Source organism: Salmo salar, chromosome 24 (genome assembly GCF_965601325.2).
Source record: "Salmo salar chromosome 24, fSalSal1, whole genome shotgun sequence".
In the NCBI taxonomy this organism is placed as follows: domain Eukaryota; kingdom Metazoa; phylum Chordata; class Actinopteri; order Salmoniformes; family Salmonidae; genus Salmo; species Salmo salar.
In genome coordinates, this window is record NC_138314.1 from 30,967,527 (window position 1) to 30,989,658 (window position 22,132).

The 22,132-nt window shown below is 43.7% G+C and overlaps 1 protein-coding gene across 2 annotated transcripts; it reads right to left on the reverse strand.

Moving 5' to 3' along the window:
• Nucleotides 1–7,129: 7,129 nt before the first annotated feature.
• On the reverse strand, nucleotides 7,130–21,573 carry ostf1 (osteoclast stimulating factor 1). Of its 2 annotated transcripts, none has more exon segments than NM_001140928.1 (10): nucleotides 7,130–8,089; nucleotides 10,510–10,608; nucleotides 10,949–11,027; nucleotides 14,578–14,627; nucleotides 14,811–14,918; nucleotides 15,167–15,220; nucleotides 17,549–17,612; nucleotides 17,902–17,952; nucleotides 18,044–18,090; nucleotides 21,515–21,573. In NM_001140928.1, coding segments are annotated over 10 exon segments (645 nt in total). In that variant the 5' UTR covers nucleotides 21,549–21,573; the 3' UTR covers nucleotides 7,130–8,030.
• Between the last annotated feature and the right edge of the window lie 559 nt (nucleotides 21,574–22,132).

The window sequence follows — 22,132 nt, forward strand, 5'->3', positions numbered from 1 at the left end:
TTGTAAATGCAACAATTGACATGGGACATTGTTGGATAATAACTCACAGCAAATGATAGAGCAATATTACACAAAAGTGTTGCAGGTTATATGTTGTTCTGTTTAGTTATTTTATAGAACTGTGTAATTCATGTCCATTGTGCATTTGGTGGTCTGCATGGTTAAATGCATGTCTGGTACATTATAATGTGCAACAATGCAATAGTGAGCTACTACTTCACTGGCACACTTAAGAGTCAAACCACACTTCAGCAACCTTTTTAATAAATGAATTAACTGCGATGCACTACTCTGGATCATATTTTCCACCACATTTGGGAATACTGCAGTATAACAGACAAATACAGACAAATACACAGTATTCGCATTAGTCAAAAGAGCAGGTTCCAAAATGCACTGCTTATAGACTTTGCACTCTATGTACATAACTGTTAGAGATTTAACAAAAACATCTGCTGTAGACCGTAGAGACATTTTTGTCAAGGTCCTGAAAAGTGTATAAAAAAAAATGGGTGTTCTGCAGTGTGTGTGATATATATACATATATCACACACACACACACACAACTTAGCCAAATACATTTAAACTCAGTTTTTCACAATTCCTGACATTTAATCCTAGTAACAATTCCCTGTCTTAGGTCAGTTAGGATCACCACTTTATTTTAAGAATGTGAAATGTCAGAATAATATTAGAGAGAATGATTTATTTCAGCTTTAATTACTTTCATCACATTCCCAGTGGGTTACAAGTTTACACACTCAATTAGTATTTAGTAGCATTGCCTTTAAATTGTTTAACTTGGGTCAAACGTTTCGGGTAGCCTTCCACAAGCTTCCCACAATAAGTTGGGTGAACTTTATACCAGCTCTGTCAAGAGGAATGGGCTAACTGAGTCAGGTTTGTAGGCCTCCTTGCTCGCACACGCTTTTTCAGTTCTGCCCACAAATGTTTTATGTGATTGAGATCAGGGCTTTGTGATGGCCACTCCAATACCTTGACTTTGTTGTCCTTAAGACATTTTGCCACAACTTTGGAAGTATGTTTGGGGTCATTGTCCATTTGGAAGACCCATTTGCGACCACGCTTTAACTTCCGGACTGATGTTGCTTCAATATATCCACATAATTTTCTTCCCTCATGATGCCATCTATTTTGTGAAGTGCACCAGTCCCTCCTGCAGCAAAGCACCCCCACGCTTCACTGTTGGGATGGTGTTCTTCGGCTTGCGAGCATCCCCCTTTTTCCTCCAAACATTACGATGGTCATTATGGCCAAACAGCTCTATTTTTGTTTCATCAGACCAGAGGACATTTCTCCAAAAAGTGTGATCTTTGTCCCCATGTGCAGTTGCAAACCGTAGTCTGGCATTTTTTATGGCGGTTTTGGAGCAGTGGCTTCTTCCTTACTGAGAGGAATTTCAGGTTGTGTCGCTATAGAACTCATTTTACTATGAATATAGATACTTTTCTACCTGTTTCCTCCAGCATCTTCACAAGGTCCTTTGCTTTTCTGGGATTGATTTGCACTTTTTCTCACCAAAGTACGTTCATCTCTAGGAGACAGAACGCGTCTCCTTCCTGAGCGGTATGACAGCTGCGTGGTCCCATGATGCTGATACTTGCGTACTATTGTTTGTACAGATGAACGTGGTACCTTCAGGCGTTTGGAAATGGATGAACCAGACTGGTGGAGGTCAACAACAAAAAATTCCTGAGGTCTTGGCTGATTTCTATTGATTTTCCCATGATGTCAAGCAAAGTTTGAAGGTAGTGAGTTGAAAGGTATGCCTTGAAATACATCCACAGGTACACCTCCAATTGACTCAAATGATGTCAATTAGCCTATCAGAAGCTTCTAAAGCCATGACAATTTTCTGTAATTTTCCAAGCTGTTTAAAAGGCACAGTCAACTTAGTGTATGTAAACTTCTGACCCACTGGAATTGTGATACAGTGAATTATAAGTGAAATAATCTGTCTGTAAACAATTGTTGGAAAAATCACTTGTCATGCACAAAGTAGATGTCCTAACCGACTTGCCAAAACTATAGTTTGTTAACAAGACATTTGTGGAGTGGTTAAAAAACTAGTTTTAATGACTCCAACCTAAGTGTATGTAAACTTCCGACTTCAACTGTACATGTAGGTAGAGTTAAAGTGACTATGCATAGATAAACCGAGTAGCAGCAGTGTAAAATAGGGGGGGAGGGGACAATACAAAAAGTCTGGGTAGCCATTTGATTAGCTGTTCAGGAGTCTTATGGCTTGAGGGTAGAAGCTGTTAAGAAGCCTTTTGGACCTAGACTTGCCGTTCCAGTACCGCTTGCCATGCGTTAGCAGAGAGAACAGTCTGACTAGGGTGGCTGGAGTCTGACAATGTTTAGGGCCTTCCTCTGACACCGACTGGTATAGAGGTCCTAGATGGCAGGAAGTTTGGCCGCAGTGATGTACTGGACCGTACGCACTACCCTCTGTAGCGCCTTGCGGTCGGAGGCCGAGCCATTGCCATAACAGGCAGTAATGCAACCAGTCAGGATGCTCTCGATGCTGTAGAACTTTGAGGATCTGAGGACCCTGCTCCACTACAGCCCCGTCGATGAGAATGGGGGCGTGCTCGGACCTCCTTTTCCTGTAGTCCACAATCATCTCCGTTATCTTGATCACGTTGAGGGAGAGGTTGTTATCCTGGCACCACACGGCCAGGTCTCTGACGTCCTCCCCATAGGCTGTCTTGTCGGTGATCAGGTTTACTGTACCACTGTTGTGTCATCAGCAAACTTAATGATGTTGTTGGAGTCAGGCCTGGCCGTGCAGTCATGAGTGAACAGGGAGTACAGGATGGGAAGGGGCACGCACCCGAGGGGCCCCGTGTTGAGGATCAGCGTGGCAGATGTGTTGTTACCTGCCCTTACCACCTGGGGGCGGCCCGTCAGGAAGTTCAGGATCCAGTTGCAGAGGGAGGTGTTGAGTCCCAGGGTCCTTAGCTTAGTGATGACCTTTGAGGGCACTATGGTGTTGAACGCTGAGCTGTAGTCAAGGAATAGCAGTCTCACATAGGTGTTCCTTTTGTCCAGGTGGGAAAGGGTAGTGTGGAGTGCAATAGAGATTGTATCATCTGTGGATCTGTTGGGGCAGTCTAGGGTTTCTGGGATAATGGTGTTGATGTGAGCCATGACCAGCCTTTCAAAGCACTTCATGGCTACAGACGTGAGCGCTACGGGTCAGTAGTCATTTAGGCAGGTTACCTTGGTGTTCTTGGGCACAGGGACTATGGTGGTCTGCTTGAAACATGTTGGTATTACAGACTCAGTCAGGGACAGGTTAAAAATGTCAGTGAAGACACTTGCCAGTTGGTCAGCGGATGTTCGGAGTACACGTCCTGGTAATCCGTCTGGCCCTGCGGCCTTGTGAACGTTGACCTGTTTAAAGGTCTTACTCACATCGACTACGGAGAGAGTGATCACACAGTCGTCCGGAACAGCTGATGCTCTCATGCATGCTTCAGTGTTGCTTGCCTCGAAGCGAGCATAAAAGTAATTTAGCTAGTCTGGTAGGCTCGTGTCACTGGGCAGCTCGTGGCTGTGCTTCCCTTTGTAGTCTGTAATAGTTTGCAAGCCCTGCCACATCCAACGAGCATCAGAGCCGGTGTAGTACGATTCAATCTTAATCCTGTATTGACGCTTTGCCCGTTTGATGGTTCGTCGGAGGGGATAGCGGGATTTCTTATAAGCTTTCGGGTTAGGATCCCTCTCCTTGAAAGCGACAGCTCTACCCTTTAGCTGAGTGCAGATGTTGCCTGTAATCCATGGCTTCTGGTTGGGGTATATACACGTACAATCACTGTGGGGACGATGTCATCGATGCACTTTTTGATCAAGCCAGTGACTGATGTGGTGTACTCAACAGTGGTGGAAAAAGTACCCAATTGTCATACTAAAAGTAAAGTTACTATAACAAAATGACTCAAGTAAAAGTCAAAGTCACCCAGTAAAATACTACTTGATTTTAAATATACTTAAGTATCAAAAGTACAAATAATTTCAAATTCCTTATCAGGCAAACCAGGCGGCAAGATTGTTTTTTACATTTACGGATAGTCAGGGTCACACTCAGACATAAGTGTAGTATTTGTGTTTAGTGATTCCGCCAAATCAGAGGCAGTAGGGATGAGCAGGGATGTTCTCTTGATAAGTGTCAGTTGGACCATTTTCCGATCCTGCTAACCATTCAAAATGGAATGAGTACTTTTGGTTGTCAGGGAAAATGTATGGAGTACAAAGTACATTATTTTCTTTAGGAATGTAGTGGAGTAAATGTTGTCAAAAATATATAATAGTAAAGTACAGATACCCCAAAAATTACTTAAATCTTTATAGTATTTTTACACCACAGCTCCTCAATGCCATCGGAAGAATCCCGGAACAGATTCCAGTCTGTGCTAGCAAAACAGTCCTGTAGCTTAGCATCTGCGTCATCTGACCACTTCTTTATTGACCGAGTCACTGGTGCGTCCTGCTTTAGTTTGAGTGTAAGCAGGAATCAGGAGGATATAATTATGGTCAGATTTGCCAAATGGAGGGTGAGGGAGAGCTTGGTATGAGGATTTACATTTCCCTGCATTAAAGTCCCCGGGCACTAGGAGCGCCACCTCTGGATGAGCATTTTCCTGTTTGCTTAAAGTCGTATACAGCTCATTGAGTGATGTCTTAGTGCCAGCATCGGTTTGTGGTGGTAAATAGACAGCTACGAAGAATATAGATAAACGCTCTTGGTAAATAGTGTGGTCTGCAGCTTATCATGAGGTACTCTACCTAAGGCAAGCAAAACCTCGAGAATTACTCTTTAATTTCGTGCACCAGATGTTGTTTACAAATATACACAGACCGCCACCCCGTCTTACCGGAGGCGGCTGTTTTATCTTGCCAATACAGCTTAAAACCAGCCAGCTGTAAGTTATTCATGTCATCGTTCAGCCACGACTCGGTGAAACATAAGATTTTAGTTTTTAATGTCCCGTTGGTAGGATATGTGATCGTAGTTCGTCATCCAATGATTACATCAGTGCTATTAGCCAACGTACAAAGGCAGATTACCCACTCGCCGTCGGATCCTTACAAGGCACCCCGACCTATGTCCCCGATAACTCAGTCTCTTTCTCCTGCATATGATTGAGATGAGGGCCTTATCGGATGTCTGAAGTAAATCCTTAGGGTCCGACTCGTTAAAGAACAAAAATCTTCCAGTACGAGGTGAGTAATCATTGTCCTGATATCTAGCTCTTTTCGGTCATAAGAGACAATGCCAGAAACATTATGCACAAAATAAGTTACAAATAACATAAAAACAAAATAGCACAATTGTTTAGGCTACCTTAAAAACGGCAGCCATTTCCTCTGGCGCCATTGTGATAGCACTGTGAAGGTGAGTGGTGCTGTGACGTGTGAGATAATGCCGGTTCCCACTGGTCGATTATCCAGGGCGTGGACGGGAAGAGGAGAGTGGGTATGAAGACATAATCATGGAGGAGACGAGGGCCTGGTCGATGAAATTCCCCACGGCACCGTGAATCCGTTAGAGCGGTAAAAAACACCACGAGAAGGACAGCCAAACAAGGAAATGGAAACCAGGAACGATTTGGCGGCAAAAGATGGAGTACTCACGCCTAGTGGATGATGAGTACTCCCAGGAGACAGATGTTCACAGGGCCACCCCTCTGCTCTCATGGATCCTGGTTTGGGACACAAGACATCGCGGAAGCCTCTACTGACCACAATAGGCGCAGAGCCCCAACTGTCTCTAGCGATGCCGGGGAGGTGTGTGGACCCCATCTCCATGGGTTCAGGCTCTGCCTCAGGATGGCCAAAGAGGGTGGCGAGGTGGATACCAGTGCTCCCGAAGAAGGTTTTCCAGACGGATGGCCATCGCGATGAGTGCGTCCAAGGAAAGGTTGTCATCCCGACACGCCAACTCCGTCTGGACCCCTTTGCTCTGTCCTCTCCGGAATAGGGTGCGGAGCGGCGGCTCATTCCATCCGCTGGAGGCTGCCACAGTCAGAAAAGGTGAGGGAGTATTCCACAGCAGTCTGGGCACCCTGATGGAGTTGGAGAAGTCACTCACCTCCCTCTCTGGAGGATAGCCAAAGACCGCCCTGAACAGAGCCATGAACCTCTCGTAGGAACCCAGCGCCTCGTCTACCAGACTGCCGTAGGCCACTCCAACGCCCGCCCGGTCAGCAGGGAAATGACTGTGGCAACTTTGGACCTCTGTGGTGGGGGCTCCCATCTTTTGGGCGAGAGAGAGTAGGAAGCCACAGCATTTCGATGGAGTGCCATCATATTTCTATGGAAGGGACAGTCGGGCATTCCTGACCTGGGCAGACTGCTAGACTGGCTCACTGTGTGACAACCTGTGGTATGAAGATCTTTGGTGGTGTCGAGGTGGTGGAGAATGCGGAGGACCTCCTCCATAGCCGTACCCAGTTGCACCAGCTGGTCATGGTGTTGGTGGAGTAGATGACCCTGTTTGTTGACCGCCTGGAAGATGGTTTTATCTTCTGCTGCTTCCATACGTCGAGGTAGTATTCTGTTATGTATAGGCCGGGAGTCAGGAAGCAGGTGCAGAGGGTGAGTTTAATAAGGATAAATGCAGATAAACAAGAGAAGCATACGGAACGTGAATCAAGACAAAACTACCCAGTGACTGATGGCTATGGAGGGCTAAATAAAGGGAGAGTAATCAAGGAAATAATAATGTCCAGGTGTGAGTAATAATGGGCAGCAGATGTGCGTAATTATGGTTGCCAGGGCTGGTGGTTAGTAGACTAGCGACGTTGAGTGCCGGAGTGGGAGTAGGACAAAGTGACCCAAACACTTTGTGCTGTTGCTAGGCTAGCGGTTAGGGTTAAGTTTAGGAGTGAGGTTAAAGGCTTAATCGCTTAAATTCGGTTCTAAGTGGTGATAACATAAAATGGCAAGCAGGTGGCACAATAACCAAAATAAAATGGGGTTTCAATAAACAACATTTCCATTTCCCAAATAATATTCTATATACAAAATCATTAGATAAAACGTTTTTATTGCATAGTTGACAGGACAGACAAAGCAGTTAGACAATAAATCAATCAAGACTGATGAAAACATCTTTATGAAAGACATCAGATCAGGTGACTCATTCACATACACTTGCAATCACATGAATATCTGTAGACAAATTCAATCTTTTACGGCTTCATTAGGCACTTTTAGCGACTTATCTTTTAACAATGGCGCAGCAGTGGGTGACGAACAACAACAAATGAAGAGGAATAGAAAGGAAATTGAGAAAATGCAGTGACACTTTCCAAATCCCCAGGAAAGAAGATATGTTGAAGGAAATGTTTTGCACAGCTCACCTAATATTACCGTATTCCATGAGAGATGGCATGATTGGTGACAGTAAATGTTCACATTTGACAATGCAGAAAATGCATTGACAGACCATTATTGCGTATGCATTACGACTCCATTAAGTTACTTTCAGCATGAGGTTATGTGTAAACAAACAAAGCAGAGGAAAGCATGTCGATAGCCTAATTCCAGTATCGCGCCATCTTTGTGCGAGCCATTGCTTACTAGCGCCAGAGATAAATAAACCCAGAGACTCAACATGTGGTCACTTCCTGCAAAAGCCACAATGTAAATTTAGACCACCTTTAATGTGAGAGAGGCTTATTGGTCCAGCTCTCAGTTTCAACCTCTCTGATGTTAGCAATCAGACTCACCCGGAGATGCAGCAACAGTGGAAACCTCGATCGTCTAAATTATAAAGACAACATGTCTCTCCCTTCTCGACCCCATCACCTCACCAAGGCCCTAAGGTTTTAAAATTCCATGTTCCCATCACATTATGAAATATATTACTTTTGTTAACAGATGTTAGGATAAAATGTGTAAAAATTGGAATGTACCCCCTACCAAGCTATTTATGTCCCACACACTGCAACCTCCGAACTCCCCACACCCCATGAGACAGCCCACTCCGAAGATGGCAATCAGTCAGAGTCTTCATCATCAAGGTACTCATCGGCGTTGCTGTGTGTACGTGTGATATCTGTAGTAAAACAAAATAGGAAGGAAGAGCTGAGGCCAGTAACACTTCTGGGAGATTCAATTACATTTAATGGAATTAAAACATTTCCTCTAATGACTGCAAAGAACAACTATGTTCCAGTGTGGAATGGACAGTTCTTTATTGGGGGTTCCTCGCGTTGGCATCTTGCATTCTTAGTAGTGTTACTGAAATACAGTGCAGTCGGAAAGTCAGACCCTTTCTCCACATTTTGTTACTGCCTTATTCTAAAATGGATTAAATAAAGCATTTTCCTCATCAATCTACACACAATGACTAAGCGAAAACAGGTTTAGAAATGTTTGCTAATAAAAAACAAATACCTTATTTGCATAAGTATTCAGACCCTTTGCTATGAGACAAATAATTGATCTCAGGTGCATCCTGTTTCCATTAATCATCATTGAGATGTTTCTACAAGTCCACCTCTGGTTAATTCAATTGATTGGACATGATTTGGAAAGGCACACACCTGTCTATGTAAGGTCCCACAGTTGACAGTGCATGTCAGAGCAAAAACCAAGCCATGAGGTCGAAGGAATTGTCCGTAGAGCTCCGAGACAGGATTGTGTCGAGGCACAGTTCTGTGGAAGAAAATGTCTGCAGCATTGAAGGTCCCCAAAAACACAGTGGGCTCAGTCTAAAAGAAGTTTGGAACCATCAAGACTCTTCCTAGAGCTGGCCGCCTGGCCAAACTGAGCAATTGGGGGAGAAGGGCCTTGGTCAGAGAGGTGACCAAGAACCTGATGATGGTCACTCTGACAGGGCTCCAGAGTTCCTTTGTGGAGATGGAAGAACCTTCCAGAAGGACAACCATCTCTGCAGCACTCCACCAATCAGGCCTTCATGGTAGAGTGGCCCGACCAGAAGCCACTCCTTAGTAAAAGGCACATGATAGTCTGCTTGGAGTGTGCATTAGGTGCCTTTTGGTACTCTCAAGACTATGAGAAACAAGATTCTCTGGTCTGATGAAACCAAGATTGAACTCTTTGGCATAAATGCCAAATGTCACATATGGAGGAAACTTGGCATCATCCCTACGGTGAAGCATGGTGGTGGCAGCATCATGGTGTTAGGATGGTTTTCAGCAGCAGGGACTGGGAGACTAGTCAGGATCGAGAGGAAGATGAACAGAGCAAAGTACAGAGATCCTTGATGAAAACCTACTCCAGTGCTCAGGACCTCAGACTGGGGCAAAGGTTCACCTTCCAACAGGACAACGACCCTAAACACACAGCCAAGACAATGCAGGAGTGGATTCGGGACAAGTCTCTGAATGTCCTTGAGTGGCCCAGCCAGAGCCCGGAGTTGAACCAGATCTAACATCTCTGGAGAGACCTGAAAATAGCTGTGCAGCGACGCTCCCCATCCAACCTGTCAGAGCTTGAGAGGATCTGCAGAGAATTGGAGAAACTCCCCAAGCTTGTAGCGTCCTACCCAAGAATACTGTGGGGCGGCAGGTAGCCTAGCGGTTAAGAGTGTTGGGCCAGTAACCGAAAGGTTGCTAGATCGAATCCCAGAGCTGACAAGGTAAAAATCTGTCGTTCTGCCCCTGAACAAGGCAGTTAACCCACTGTTCCTAGGCTGTCATTGTAAATAAGAATTTGTTTTTAACTGACTTGCCTAGTTAAATAAAGGTAAAATAAAAAAATAAAAATACTAGAGGCTGTAATTGCTGCCAAAAGTGCCTCAACAAAGTACTGAGCAAAGGGTCTGAAAACTTATGTAAATGTATTATTATTTTTGCTTTTCATTGTGGGGTATGTGTAGATTGAGGGAAAAAAATATTTAAATCAATTTTAGAATAAGGCTGTAACTTAATGTGGAAAAAGTCAAGGGGTCTGAATACTTTCCGAATGCACTGTATGTATGCATGTACAGTACCAGTCAAAAGTTTGGACACACCTACTTGTTCAAGGGTGTTTCTTTTTTACCATTTTCTACATTGTAGAATAGTTAAGACATCTCAACTATGAAATAATACATATGGAATCATGTAGTAACCAAAAAAAAAGTATATATTTTATATTTGAGATTCTTCAAAGTAACCACCCTTTGCCTGGATGATAGCTTCACTATTATTCTACAATGGAGAAAAAAGTAAAAATAAATTAAAACCCCTGAATGAGTAGGTGTGTCAAAACTTTCTACTGGTATTGTGTATATATAAACGTGTCTAAATGAGAAATGCTCATTAACAGTCAATGAACCTGATCAGTCGACTGAAAATAAGGGACAGTTTTCCGGAAAAAGATTAAGCCTGGTCCTGGACTAAGAAGCATGTGCAATAGAGATTCTCCATTGAAAGTGCTTTTGAGTTCTGGGACTAGGGCTTTTATCTGTGTCCGGGAAACCGACCAAAGATGGTGTAAGGCTTCCATCTTATGGCCTAAATGACTTACTGCCTCCTTGTTTCCTCTTAATGAGAGAGGCGCACTGGGCATTGGTGGCCATCTCCAGAGCCAGCTTCTTCTCATTGTTCTTAATATCCATCCTGGCATCTGAAACACAAAGAGAAATAAACAAAGACAAAAGATGAGAAACACACAAATAACCAGATATGCTCATACCAGGGTTGTGGTCAATTTGAAATGGAAGTCAGTCAATTCCGGGAGCAAAAAAATAAATTAAATTAAAAAAAATATACAATTATTTGTATTTCAATTCTCAATCAATTGAAAAAGGTATGTGTGTCATTTTAATATTTAAAATTCACATAATTTCCTTCATTGACTGACTTTTATGTGAATTTACCCCAACCCTGGCTCATACACACAGATGGGAAATGAAACTGGTAGAGCACGAAAAAGATAACTTGAAACAGAAAGTAGATGGACTCACTCTTATTCAGTAACATCTCTACTATGTCCGAGTATCCCTTCCAGGCGGCAGCATGCAATGCAGTGTCTCCCAGTTTATTCTGCAGTAGAACAAAACAGCCCACATGTTAATCAAAGACCATACCCACATCGTAGCATAATTCTCATCATATATGGACATTTTCCCAGACACAGATTAAGCATAGTCCTGGACATAAAATGATTGCTCAATATAAAATTTCCATTGAAATACTTTTTTAAAGAAGCCACTGCACCACTCAGGAGGTCCCTAAGGCACTGCATCAGTGCTAGCTGTGCCACCTAGAGATTCTGGGTTCGAGTCCAGGCTCTGTCGCAGCCGGCCGCGACCGGGATACCCATGGGGCGACACACAATTAGCCCAGCATCGTCCGGGTTAGGTGAGGGTTTGGCTGTCAGGGATATCCTTGTCCCAACACGCACTAGTGACTCCTGTGCCGGGCCGGGCGCAGTGCACGCTGACACGGTCACCAGGTGTACGGCGTTTCCTCCGACACATTGGTGCGGCTGGCTTCTTGGTTAAATGGGCATTGTGTCAAGAAGCAGCGTGGTTGGGTGTGTTTCGAAGGACGCATGACTCTCAACCTTCGCCTCTCCCGAGTCCGTACGGGAGTTGCAGTGATGGGACAAGACTAACTACCATTTGGATACAAGGAAATTGGGGAGAAAAAAGTGGTGAAAATACAAAAAAACAACAAAAAAAAAACACTTAAAGTTCAGGACTAAACTTAATCTAGTCCTAGATTTAAATGTGACGTGATACTTCATCATGATACTGTTCTTGTCACTAGAGATAAACTAATGCTTTTAAAACAATTACCTGCACTCCAGATCGCCAAATAAGCCAATAGATGTTATGGGCATACTTGTCTAGAACACATCCATCTGTCCATGTAATCATGACAAAGTATAGATTTTGTTCAAATGTCCTCAAAGTGTGCTGTCAGATTAATATCCTTTGTTCTTTCAACTAGCATGGCGCAAAAGCATTTTTCTCCTCTGCTCACCCTGCTTGCAGTGCCCTTGCCCGTTGCCATATCAACCCGACTCACACAGCTTTGAGCTAGAAATGCGATCTCAACCGGGTTGAACATGGTGATATTGTAGGCTAACTCCTAAATTGATAGTGCAGTTTGTTTCAGGGCCTTGCCAACTACCTAATTACTTCAAATGCTGATATTGACTTTCGTAGTATAGTGTGTAGCTAAATTGTCTAACTAGCTAGCTAGCCAGCCACCTAGCCTTTCTAAAGAGCATTGTATTGTGGGGTTTGTAATCGACTTGAGCGCCACAGATTTCCACAACAACTTCCTAAATTTATTATAACGACAGAATGCAAACATTTTTCACAATATATATTGTTCTCACATATTTTCATTATTTAACAATGTAAATCGTAGGAATTTTCGGTTGAGTGGATTATTCCTTTAAGAGCCTAAATAGAGCCTAGCGGGGTTTAGACTCTAAATATGCTATCAATCGCATACAGCCCAATCAGGCTTTAAAAACATTGTATCAATGTTGGCCGGCAGGTAGCCAAGCGGATAAGAGCATTGGGCCAGAAACTGAAAACTAACCAAAACAACTTCTTTGCTCGCTTTGAGGACAATACAGTGCCACAGACACGGCTCGCTACCAAAACCTGCAGGCTCTCCTTCACCGCAGCCAACGTGAGTAAAACATTTAAACGTGTTAACCCTCGCAAGGCTGCCGGCCCAGACGGCATCCCTAGCCGCATCCTCAGAGCATGCACAGACCAGCTGGCTGGTGTGTTTACGGACATATTCAATCAATCCCTATCCCAGTCTGCTGTTCCCACATGCTTCAAGAGGGCCACCATTGTTCCTGTTCCCAAGAAAGCTAAGGTAACTGAGCTAAACAACTATCACCCTGTAGCACTCATTTCCGTCATCATGAAGTGCTTTGAGAGACTAGTCAAGGATCATATCACCTCCACCCTACCTGACACCCTTGACCCACTCCAATTTGCTTACCACCCCAATAGGTCCACAGACGACACAATCACACTGCCCTAACCCATCTGGACAAGAGGAATACCTATGTAAGAATGCTGTTCGTCGACTACAGCTCAGCATTTACCACCATAGTACCCTCCAAACTCGTCATTAAGCTCAAGATCCTGGGTCTCGACCCCGCCCTGTGCAACTGGGTCCTGGACTTCCTGATGGGACGCCCCCAGGTGGTGAGGGTAGGAAACATCTCCACCCCGCTGATCCGCAACACTGGGTCCCCACAAGGGTGCGTTCTCAGCCTTCTCCTGTACTCCCTGTTCACCCATGACTGCGTGGCCATGCACGCCTCCAACTCAATCATCAAGTTTGCAGACAACACTAGTGGTAGGCTTGATTACCAACAACGACGAGACGGCCTACAGGGAGGAGGTGAAGGCCCTCGGAGTGTGGTGTCAGGAAAATAACCTCACACTCAACGTCAACAAAACAAATTAGATGATCGTGGACTTCAGGAAACAGCAGAGGGAGCACCCCCCTATCCACATCGACGGGACAGTAGTGGAGAAGGTGGAAAGTTAAGTTCCTTGGCGTACACATCACGGACAAACTGAAATGGTCCACCCACACAGACAGAGTAGTGAAGAAGGCGCAACAGCGCCTCTTCAACCTCAGGAGGCTGAAGACATTTGGCTTGTCACCAAAAACACTCACAAACTTTTACAGATGCACAATCGAGAGCACCCTGTCGGGCTGTATCACCGCCTGGTACAGCAACTGCATCACCGCCTGGTACAGCAACTGCTACGCCCACAACCGTAAAGCTCTCCAGAGGGTAGTGAGGTCTGCACAATGCATCACCAGGGACAAGCTACCTGCCCTCCAGGACCCCTACACCACCCGATGTCACAGGAAGGCCAAAAAGATCATCAAGGACAACAACCACCCGAGCCACTGCCTGTTCACCCCGCTATCATCCAGAAGGCAAGGTCAGTACAGGTGCATCAAAGCTGGGACCGAGAGACTGAAAAACAGCTTCTATCAAGGCCATCAGACTGTTAAACAGCCATCACTAACATTGAGTGGCTGCTGCCAACATACTGACTTAAATCTCTAGCTACTTTAATAATTAAAAATTGGATGTAATAAATGTATCACTAGTCACTTTAAACAATGCCACTTTATATGATGTTTACATAACCTACATTACTCATCTCATATGTATATACAGTACTCTATACCGTCTACTGCATCTTACCTATACCGTTCGGCCATCGCTCATCCATATATTTATATGTACATATTCTTATTCATTCCTTTACACCTGTGTGTAAAAGGTAGTTGTGAAAGATATTACTGCATGGTCAGAACTAAAAGCACAAGCATTTCGCTACACTCGCATTAACATCTGCTAACCATGTGTATGTGACCAATAAAATTTGATTTGAAAAGTTGCTGTTTGGAATACCCGAGCCGATTGGTGAAGAAAAAAATAAAATAAAAGTTGTTATGCCCTTGAGCTAGGTACGTAACCTTAATTGCTCCTGTGAGTCGTTCTGGATAAGACCGTCTGCTAAATAACTCAAATGTAACCATATTTGTTTGAAACAGCCTTTTACAAATGTTAAACTGTTCTTCTCACCTGCTGGTTCAATTCAACGTTAGATTGCCCCAGCAAGATCTCCACCACATCTGTCACAAAAATGACAACACAACATTGTCATACATCTCACTGCAGTGTGTGTGGGCTGACATGCATTTGCCCTGTCATTCAAGAAAAAAAGCTGAGTGTGTGATTTTGTTGAGGCACGTGTCTGTACATTCTGTATACAGTCAATGAGAGTAGTGGTATGTGTGTCGTAGATGATCTGTGACCTTTGTGTCCTCCATGACATCCCCAGTAGAGGGCAGTATTCCCAGCTTTGTCCAGTCCATTAATTCCCACTTTGTTCTCCAGACACTCCCTCAGCCAACTCAGATTCCCTGCGTCACAAACACACACAATAATGCAAATGAACACAAAAACACCCCAATGCAAATAAAGCTAGAGTCACACCATTCATATTCATACAGGTTACAGAAAGTGTAGAGCAAACAAACAATCAATATGAAGAAAAATGTAACGTTTGTTATCGGACTATTCCATAGTTTAAGATTATTGGTTGTGCAGTGCACAGTAGTTGCTAATGGGGAAGAGTGAGCGACGCAGCAGGCTTCTTTTGGTCCCTCACCTCGTTTCGCAGCTTCATGCATTGGGTTGTCAATGGACTCCGCCTGCTCGGCCACTGTAGGTTGAGGAAGTCAGAGCAGAATGGGATTTCAACAGAGCACCATAATTCTATGAAAGCCTTAGTAAGGAGATGGAGCTATTAAAAGAGAAACTTCAATTTTTCAACTTCATATTTATCTCCAGCACCACCAACATCAACATACAGTATGAGAAAATTGTGCATTTCTATGGTTTTGTAGTAAAATTGACCGATTAAGATGTGTGTGCATCGTGTGATTTTGACAAATTGTGAGTAGACACTGCCTTCTAATTGGCTGATGTCATTGGAAACACTTTTTTTTACTAAACTCAGCAAAAAAAGTAACGTACTCTCACTGTCAACTGCGTTTATTTTCAGCAAACTTAACATGTGTAAATATTTGTATGAACATAAGATTCAACAATTGAGACAAGCTGAACAAGTTCCACAAACATGTGACTAACAGAAATTGAATAATGCATACCTTAACAAAGGGGGTCAAAATCAAAAGTAAGTCAGTACCTGGTGTGGCCACCAGCTGCATTAAATATTGCAGTGCATCTCCTCCTCATGGACTGCACCAGATTTGCCTGTTCTTGCTGTGAGATGTTACCCTACTCTTCCACAAGGCACCTGCAAGTTCCCGGACATTTCTGGGGGGAATGGCCCTAGCCCTCACACTCTGATCCAACAGGTCCCAGACATGCTCAATGGGATTGAGATCCGGGCTCTTCGCTAGCCATGGCAGAACACTGGCATTCCTGTCTTGCAGGAAATCACGCACAGAACGAGCAGTATGGCTGGTGGCATTGTCATGCTGGAGGGTCATGTCAGGATGAGCCTGCAGGAAGGGTACCACATGAGGAGGATGTCTTCCCTGTAACACAGTGTTGAGATTGCCTGCAATGACAACAAGCTCAGTCCAATGACGATGTGACACACCTCCCCAGACCATGACGGACCCTCCACCTCCAAATCGATCACGCTCCAGAGTACAGGCCTCAGTGTAACGCTCATTCCTTCGACGATAGACGCGAATCACACCATCACCCCTGGTGAGACAAAACCGCGACACGTCAGTGAAGAGCACTTTTTGCCAGTCCTGTCTGGTCCAGCGACGGTGGGTTTGGTGAGCACCTGCCTTACAACAGGCCTACAAGCCCTCAGTCCAGCCTCTCTCAGCCTATTACGGACAGTCTGAGCACTGATGGATGGATTGTGCGTTCCTGGTGTAACTCAGGAAGTTGTTGTTGCCATCCTGTACCTGTCCCGCAGGTGTGATGTTCGGATGTACCAATCCTGTGCAGGTGTTGTTACACGTGGTCTCCACCGTGAGGACGATCAGCTGTCCGTCCTGTCTCTCTGTAGCGCTGTCTTAGGCGTCTCACACTACGGACATTGCAATTTATTGCTCTGGCCACAGCTGCAGTCTTCATGCCTCCTTGCAGCATGCCTAAGGCACGTTCACACAGATGAGCAGGGACCCTGGGCATCTTTCTTTTGGTGTTTTTCAGAGTCAGTAGAAAGGCCTCCTTAGTGTCCTAAGTTTTCATAACTGTGATCTTAATTGCCTACCATCTGTAAGCTGTTAGTGTCTTAACGACCGTTCCACAGGTGCATGTTCATTAATTGTTTATGGTTCATTGAACAAGTATGGGAAACAATGTTTAAACCCTTTACAATGAAGATCTGTGAAGTTATATTTGGATTTTTACAAATTATCTTTGAAAGACAGGGTCCTGAAAATGGGACGTTTCTTTTTTTGCTGAGTTTACAAATATATAGAAAAGCTCCGTTTTCACATATGTTGATGTTGGAGTGGTGCTGGAGATCATGAATATGAAGTTGAAAAATGTTGAAGTTTCCCTTTAAGGGTTGCCTACAATGCCTACAGAGGTGGTTATGGCAACATGATCAAACACAGAGAACCTGCTTTCTCAATCTAAAGACAAGTCAATGGAATAATGTATTTAGCAACATGGATGGGCACCTATATTTTGACACAACGTCCACCTTACTGTACCAGGCACTGACATTAAGGTCTGAAAGGCACTCACCCATCGGGCAAGTCAGGAGTATTTTTTTGGTTGCCCGAGAGATTAAAAGTTAAAGTAGCACTGGCTATTTTTCACCTACACACAGAGGTGGAACCAGAAAGATCAGACTACTGGAATTCTTTGCCTTTTGCTTGTTATCAGTAAATATAACTCACTTGCCCTATAGGGCAGCCACAGAGCAGGCTCAACTTGCGTGACCACTTGCGCAGGCCACTTACCCCGGGCAATAGGGTAACCCTTAAAATGTCAAATCCCTGCATGCCACTTGCAATATCATCACATGGAGTGTTATGGTTTAGTTACTCACCATAATTGCTTGGGATGAGGCCGTTCCTTCCCCTACAGGTCCCCTTCCACCAATTGCTGTCACTCTAAGGATGATAGACAGGCAGTGAGAGCCAGTGGAAATGAATTATTGCAGCAAGCATCTCTGAGGTGAGAGAAAAGACCGACAGAGAGAAAGAAAAAAAAAGAACAGGATACGGTAAAGACAAGAGAGAAAAATTGAGGGAGATGGATGAAGAGTAAAAAAACAACAGAAACAGAACAAAACAGAGAGAGGGCAACAGAGACAGAAAGAAGAAATGATACTAGGGACTAAAAGAGAGAAAGGGAGAAAAGTGGACAAGAGGAGGGAAAGGGATGTTAACAGTAACTGACCGTATCAGAGATATACAAGATGTCTCCTTCTTCAAAGTAGAGCTCATCTGGCTGAAAATCAAAACAAACACCAACTTTAATTTGGATTGGTGTGAGGTGGAGTGGAGGGACTAGACCAACCTATAGGACAAGAAACACTCACTGTTCGAGGGTCAAAGGTGAACATGGCTCGGAACACCTTGACCTGGCCTATGAGAGAACAGAGAGGGAAACGGGCATTAGTGTGAATGTATATAACTGTGCAGTGCATCAAACGTTGCCTGTTCATTGTTGGCTATAAAGCACAAAATGAACCCTGGGACCAGACTATCAAACATTCAATCAAATTAAAAAGTTTGTCGCATACACATGCTGGTTTCTACACTGAGCAAAAATATAAAAACCACAACATGCAACAATTTCAAAGATTTTACAGTTCATAAAGGATAATGTGTCTTCTGCATTTAACCCAACCCCTCTGAATCAGAGGTGTGGAGGGCTGCCTTAAACATTAGGCCCTAATCTATGGACTAGCACATCACTGGGAATATAGATCTGCATCGGTTGGTCATAGATACTTGAAAAGAAAAGTAGAGCCGTGGATCAGAAAACCAGTCAGTATCTGGTGTGACCACCATTTGCCACATGCAGCAAGACATCTCCTTTGCATAGAGTTGATCAGGCTGTTGATTGTGGCCTGTGGAATGTTGTCCCACTCCTCTTCAATAGGTGTGCGCAGTTGCTGAATATTGGCATGAACTGGAACACAATGTCTTACACGTCGACCCAGAGCATCCCAAACATGCTCAATGGGTGACATGTCTAGTGAGTATGCAGGCCATGGAACACCTGTCACGTGGATGGATTATCTTGGCAAAGGAGAAATGATCACTAACAGGGATATAAACTAATTTGGGCACAAAATTTAAGAAATAAGCTTTTTGTGTATAGAACATTTCTTGGTCATTTTATTTCAGCTCATGAAACATGGGACCAACACTTTACATGTGTCCTTTATATTTGTGATCAATGAAGCTCCAGCAGTGCAGTAAATAACAGTACAATACTAATACACAAACAAATCACCCAAAAAATAAAGAAGAAATGAACAAGCAATGTCAGAGTCCGGTATGACTTTTTTTTAAAGGTATGTACAGTATTTATATGGATGAGCTATGCCAATAATAGTATTTAAATATAAAGCGAGTAAACAATTAGCTTAATTTCTCAGATCAAATTTCATCAAAATGATGTTGCAGAAATGCTAATCTTATCGGTTTCTAACTTCAGAAACAATTGAATTATTCAACTTTTCAGATGTTGTTCTATCGGATCCATCCTCAGTGAACAGACATTGGGCCCTCGTCCATACACCCAAGGCTACAAGATCGGAGGGCCTCTGAAGAAATACTGTACTGCCTTGTCTCAATCCCAAGGGTTGAATGTGACCAGAGTGGTGTTGAGAGAAAGCTTAACTAGTTGATAGGCACAGAGAAACCAGGGTTATGAACATTAGGCAGAAAACTGAGTGTTACAGGGAGGGGCTCCATACCTGTAGGTCTACTTAACAAAACACAGAAAAGGCTTTGAATGGGAATCAGTTGGCTACTTAAAAACACTGGGGTATGCAAGCCTTGAGGGATTTCCTCTCTTTACATACACCCTGAGCCACACACTAGTCCAGTGTTCCAGTGAGTCAGTGCAGTTTAGTTAATAGACAAACCCTGCTCTGTTCTGTGACTGTGGTCCTACATGCCCCATCCTGCCCCTGTGAAAACTCTGGGGCCTGTACTGACTAGCTCACCCACACTACTCTTAGCTAGAGGTCTTCATGGATCCACCTGTACCCGAATACCCAATCCAGGACCTGAGCGGGTCCAGATCTAGAATTCTAAATAATGTCACAGATCTCAGTTGGATCTAATATGATTGTCACGGGTATGTGCAATTTTAACTAACTTGACCGGAAGGTCCCATGCATTTCCCGAACGCAACTGCTGCAGTAAAGAGAGAAATTGTATAATTGAGGCTGCTGCTCTTGCTTTTCATGACAGTGGAGCGGGCTCTGAATGCAATATGTGTAGACCTTATGGTGAAATGCTTACTTACAAGCCTTTAACCAACAGTGCAGTTCAAGAATGAGTTAAGAAAATATTTACTAAATAAACTAAAAGTTAAAAATTACAAAAAGTAACAAAATAAAAATAACGAGAATAGCACCATTCTGCACTAACTAATTTTTATTCAGACATTTGGAACACCACAAATAAATAATAACATTTAAAACTATATAAAATATATACACAAATAACTCAGAAATATCAAAAAGTAGTAACAAAAACAAATAAACAGGTTGTAGTATAGATACAAATAAAAAAAAGAGAATTGAATTATTACGCCATTACCCTATTGCTAACAAAAATACACAAAACTAAATTGCACAAATAGAATAACACTTATAAAGAGAACCTGATTATTACACTATTGCACTTCAAACAAGAAAACACAAACTAAATTGCACAACTAATTGCATTACTGATTGCATTAGTACTGTACAAAGTTAGAGGTGCGCTATTTGATTCCCCCGCTCCACCTACCTCCGGCTTCCAGTGGAGAGTCCTGAGGTCAACCTACCCCCGCCCCATCTCGTACTTCTGAGTGGGAAACCTTATCAGCCTGCTTAACTCAAACTAGAATCAGGGCGCCCACTCCGACAAGGTTAATTGACCCACAGTCCCACACGGTGACATGATATCATTGAGGTGACGTGCAAATGAGCAATAGAAAACCGATCTCGCAAATGTCACCATTCCGATTTTTTTGTGTGCCGGCACCCAGTTCCTCCCATACATACATCCGCCACTGCAACCAGATTTCGTCAGCTACTCGAAATGGGGAAGTCACATTAGTTCGCTTGTAAATTCAGACCATCGCGGCCACATACTTGCACATAACGATCGACAACAACCGCGATAAGAAGAATGCAGAGACACTGACATTTGAAATGTCCAATTATTCAATGAGAACTGGTCCAGCATATTTGCTAGCAAACGTTTGATGACTAGCTGGGTCACTCACTAGGGGGTTAGTTGGTAAATTCGCTCTGGCTATCAACTCCGATTTCAGAACACCCTCCTCTGAATGTGCCAGAGCGAAGAATAACAGGAATTTACGAACGCTCAACACCCCTTGGATGTCAGGTGTCAGTAAACATCGGCGAAAAGGCATAATTAAATTGTTGCCAGCAGCACAGTTACAGTCACCAATGATCTGGATATCATGAAAACAGCCTAACCAGCTCTGATATCTAGGGCGAGCAAAATTGTCAGAGTGAGGTGTTCTCTCATGTGTCTGGAAGTAGCTAGCCAACGTTAGCCAGTTAGCTTGGGTGCTTGACTTCCGCTGTGAGGTCAGAAGGCTCGGATCAACCCAAATCCTCGGCCAGAGCGTCCAGTCAGTGTAGCTCCGCGAGCGAAACGCTCTAAATTTACGAACAGACAATCTGAATATAAGAACGCCCAGAGCACACTCCAGATTGAATTTACGGAACACACCTTAGGTGTTTAGGTTTCACTTGCTTGATGGGACGGGAGACTAGCTATCTAATGTTAGCTAATTATCATAAAATACTTACCTGGTTTGGCTGGCTTGGGAGGCGGTTTGGACATCTTCAGACTTTTAAACCGTAGCTACGCCTTCTCTTATTCTGAAAACGCTGCTTATTGTCAAAAAAAATAAATTAGGCACTTTCTTACATCCAATGAGGAAGTACTGACAGAACCAGCTAGGCGGAAAACTAGCAACGCGCATGCCTCCATACTATTTCTTGACCTTCTTCTTCGGAGTTTAACGGCGGTTGGCATCCAATATGTAGCATTACCGCCCCCAACTGGACTATAATATAAATCCATCATACTTTGTGATACAAAATGGGAAAAATAATAATAAATAAAACACTCTTCCATCTAACCCTACACTAATTAAAAACCCACTACCCCATTCCACTACTTTGACCCATCTACTCTTGCGCCATACCAACAGCCTGAGGGGACTGGACACCACAAGTCAACACATCTTGTAACTCTTTTGAAGTCAGATCTCATGTACACAAATACTTCTCTGCAGCTGCCACCAGAACATATCTTTTCTGTGATTTACATTCCATTTCTGCAGTACATTTTATAACCATTGCAACACACTGCTGCCCTATGGTCACTTTAATAATGGAACACTGGTCACTGTATTAATGTTT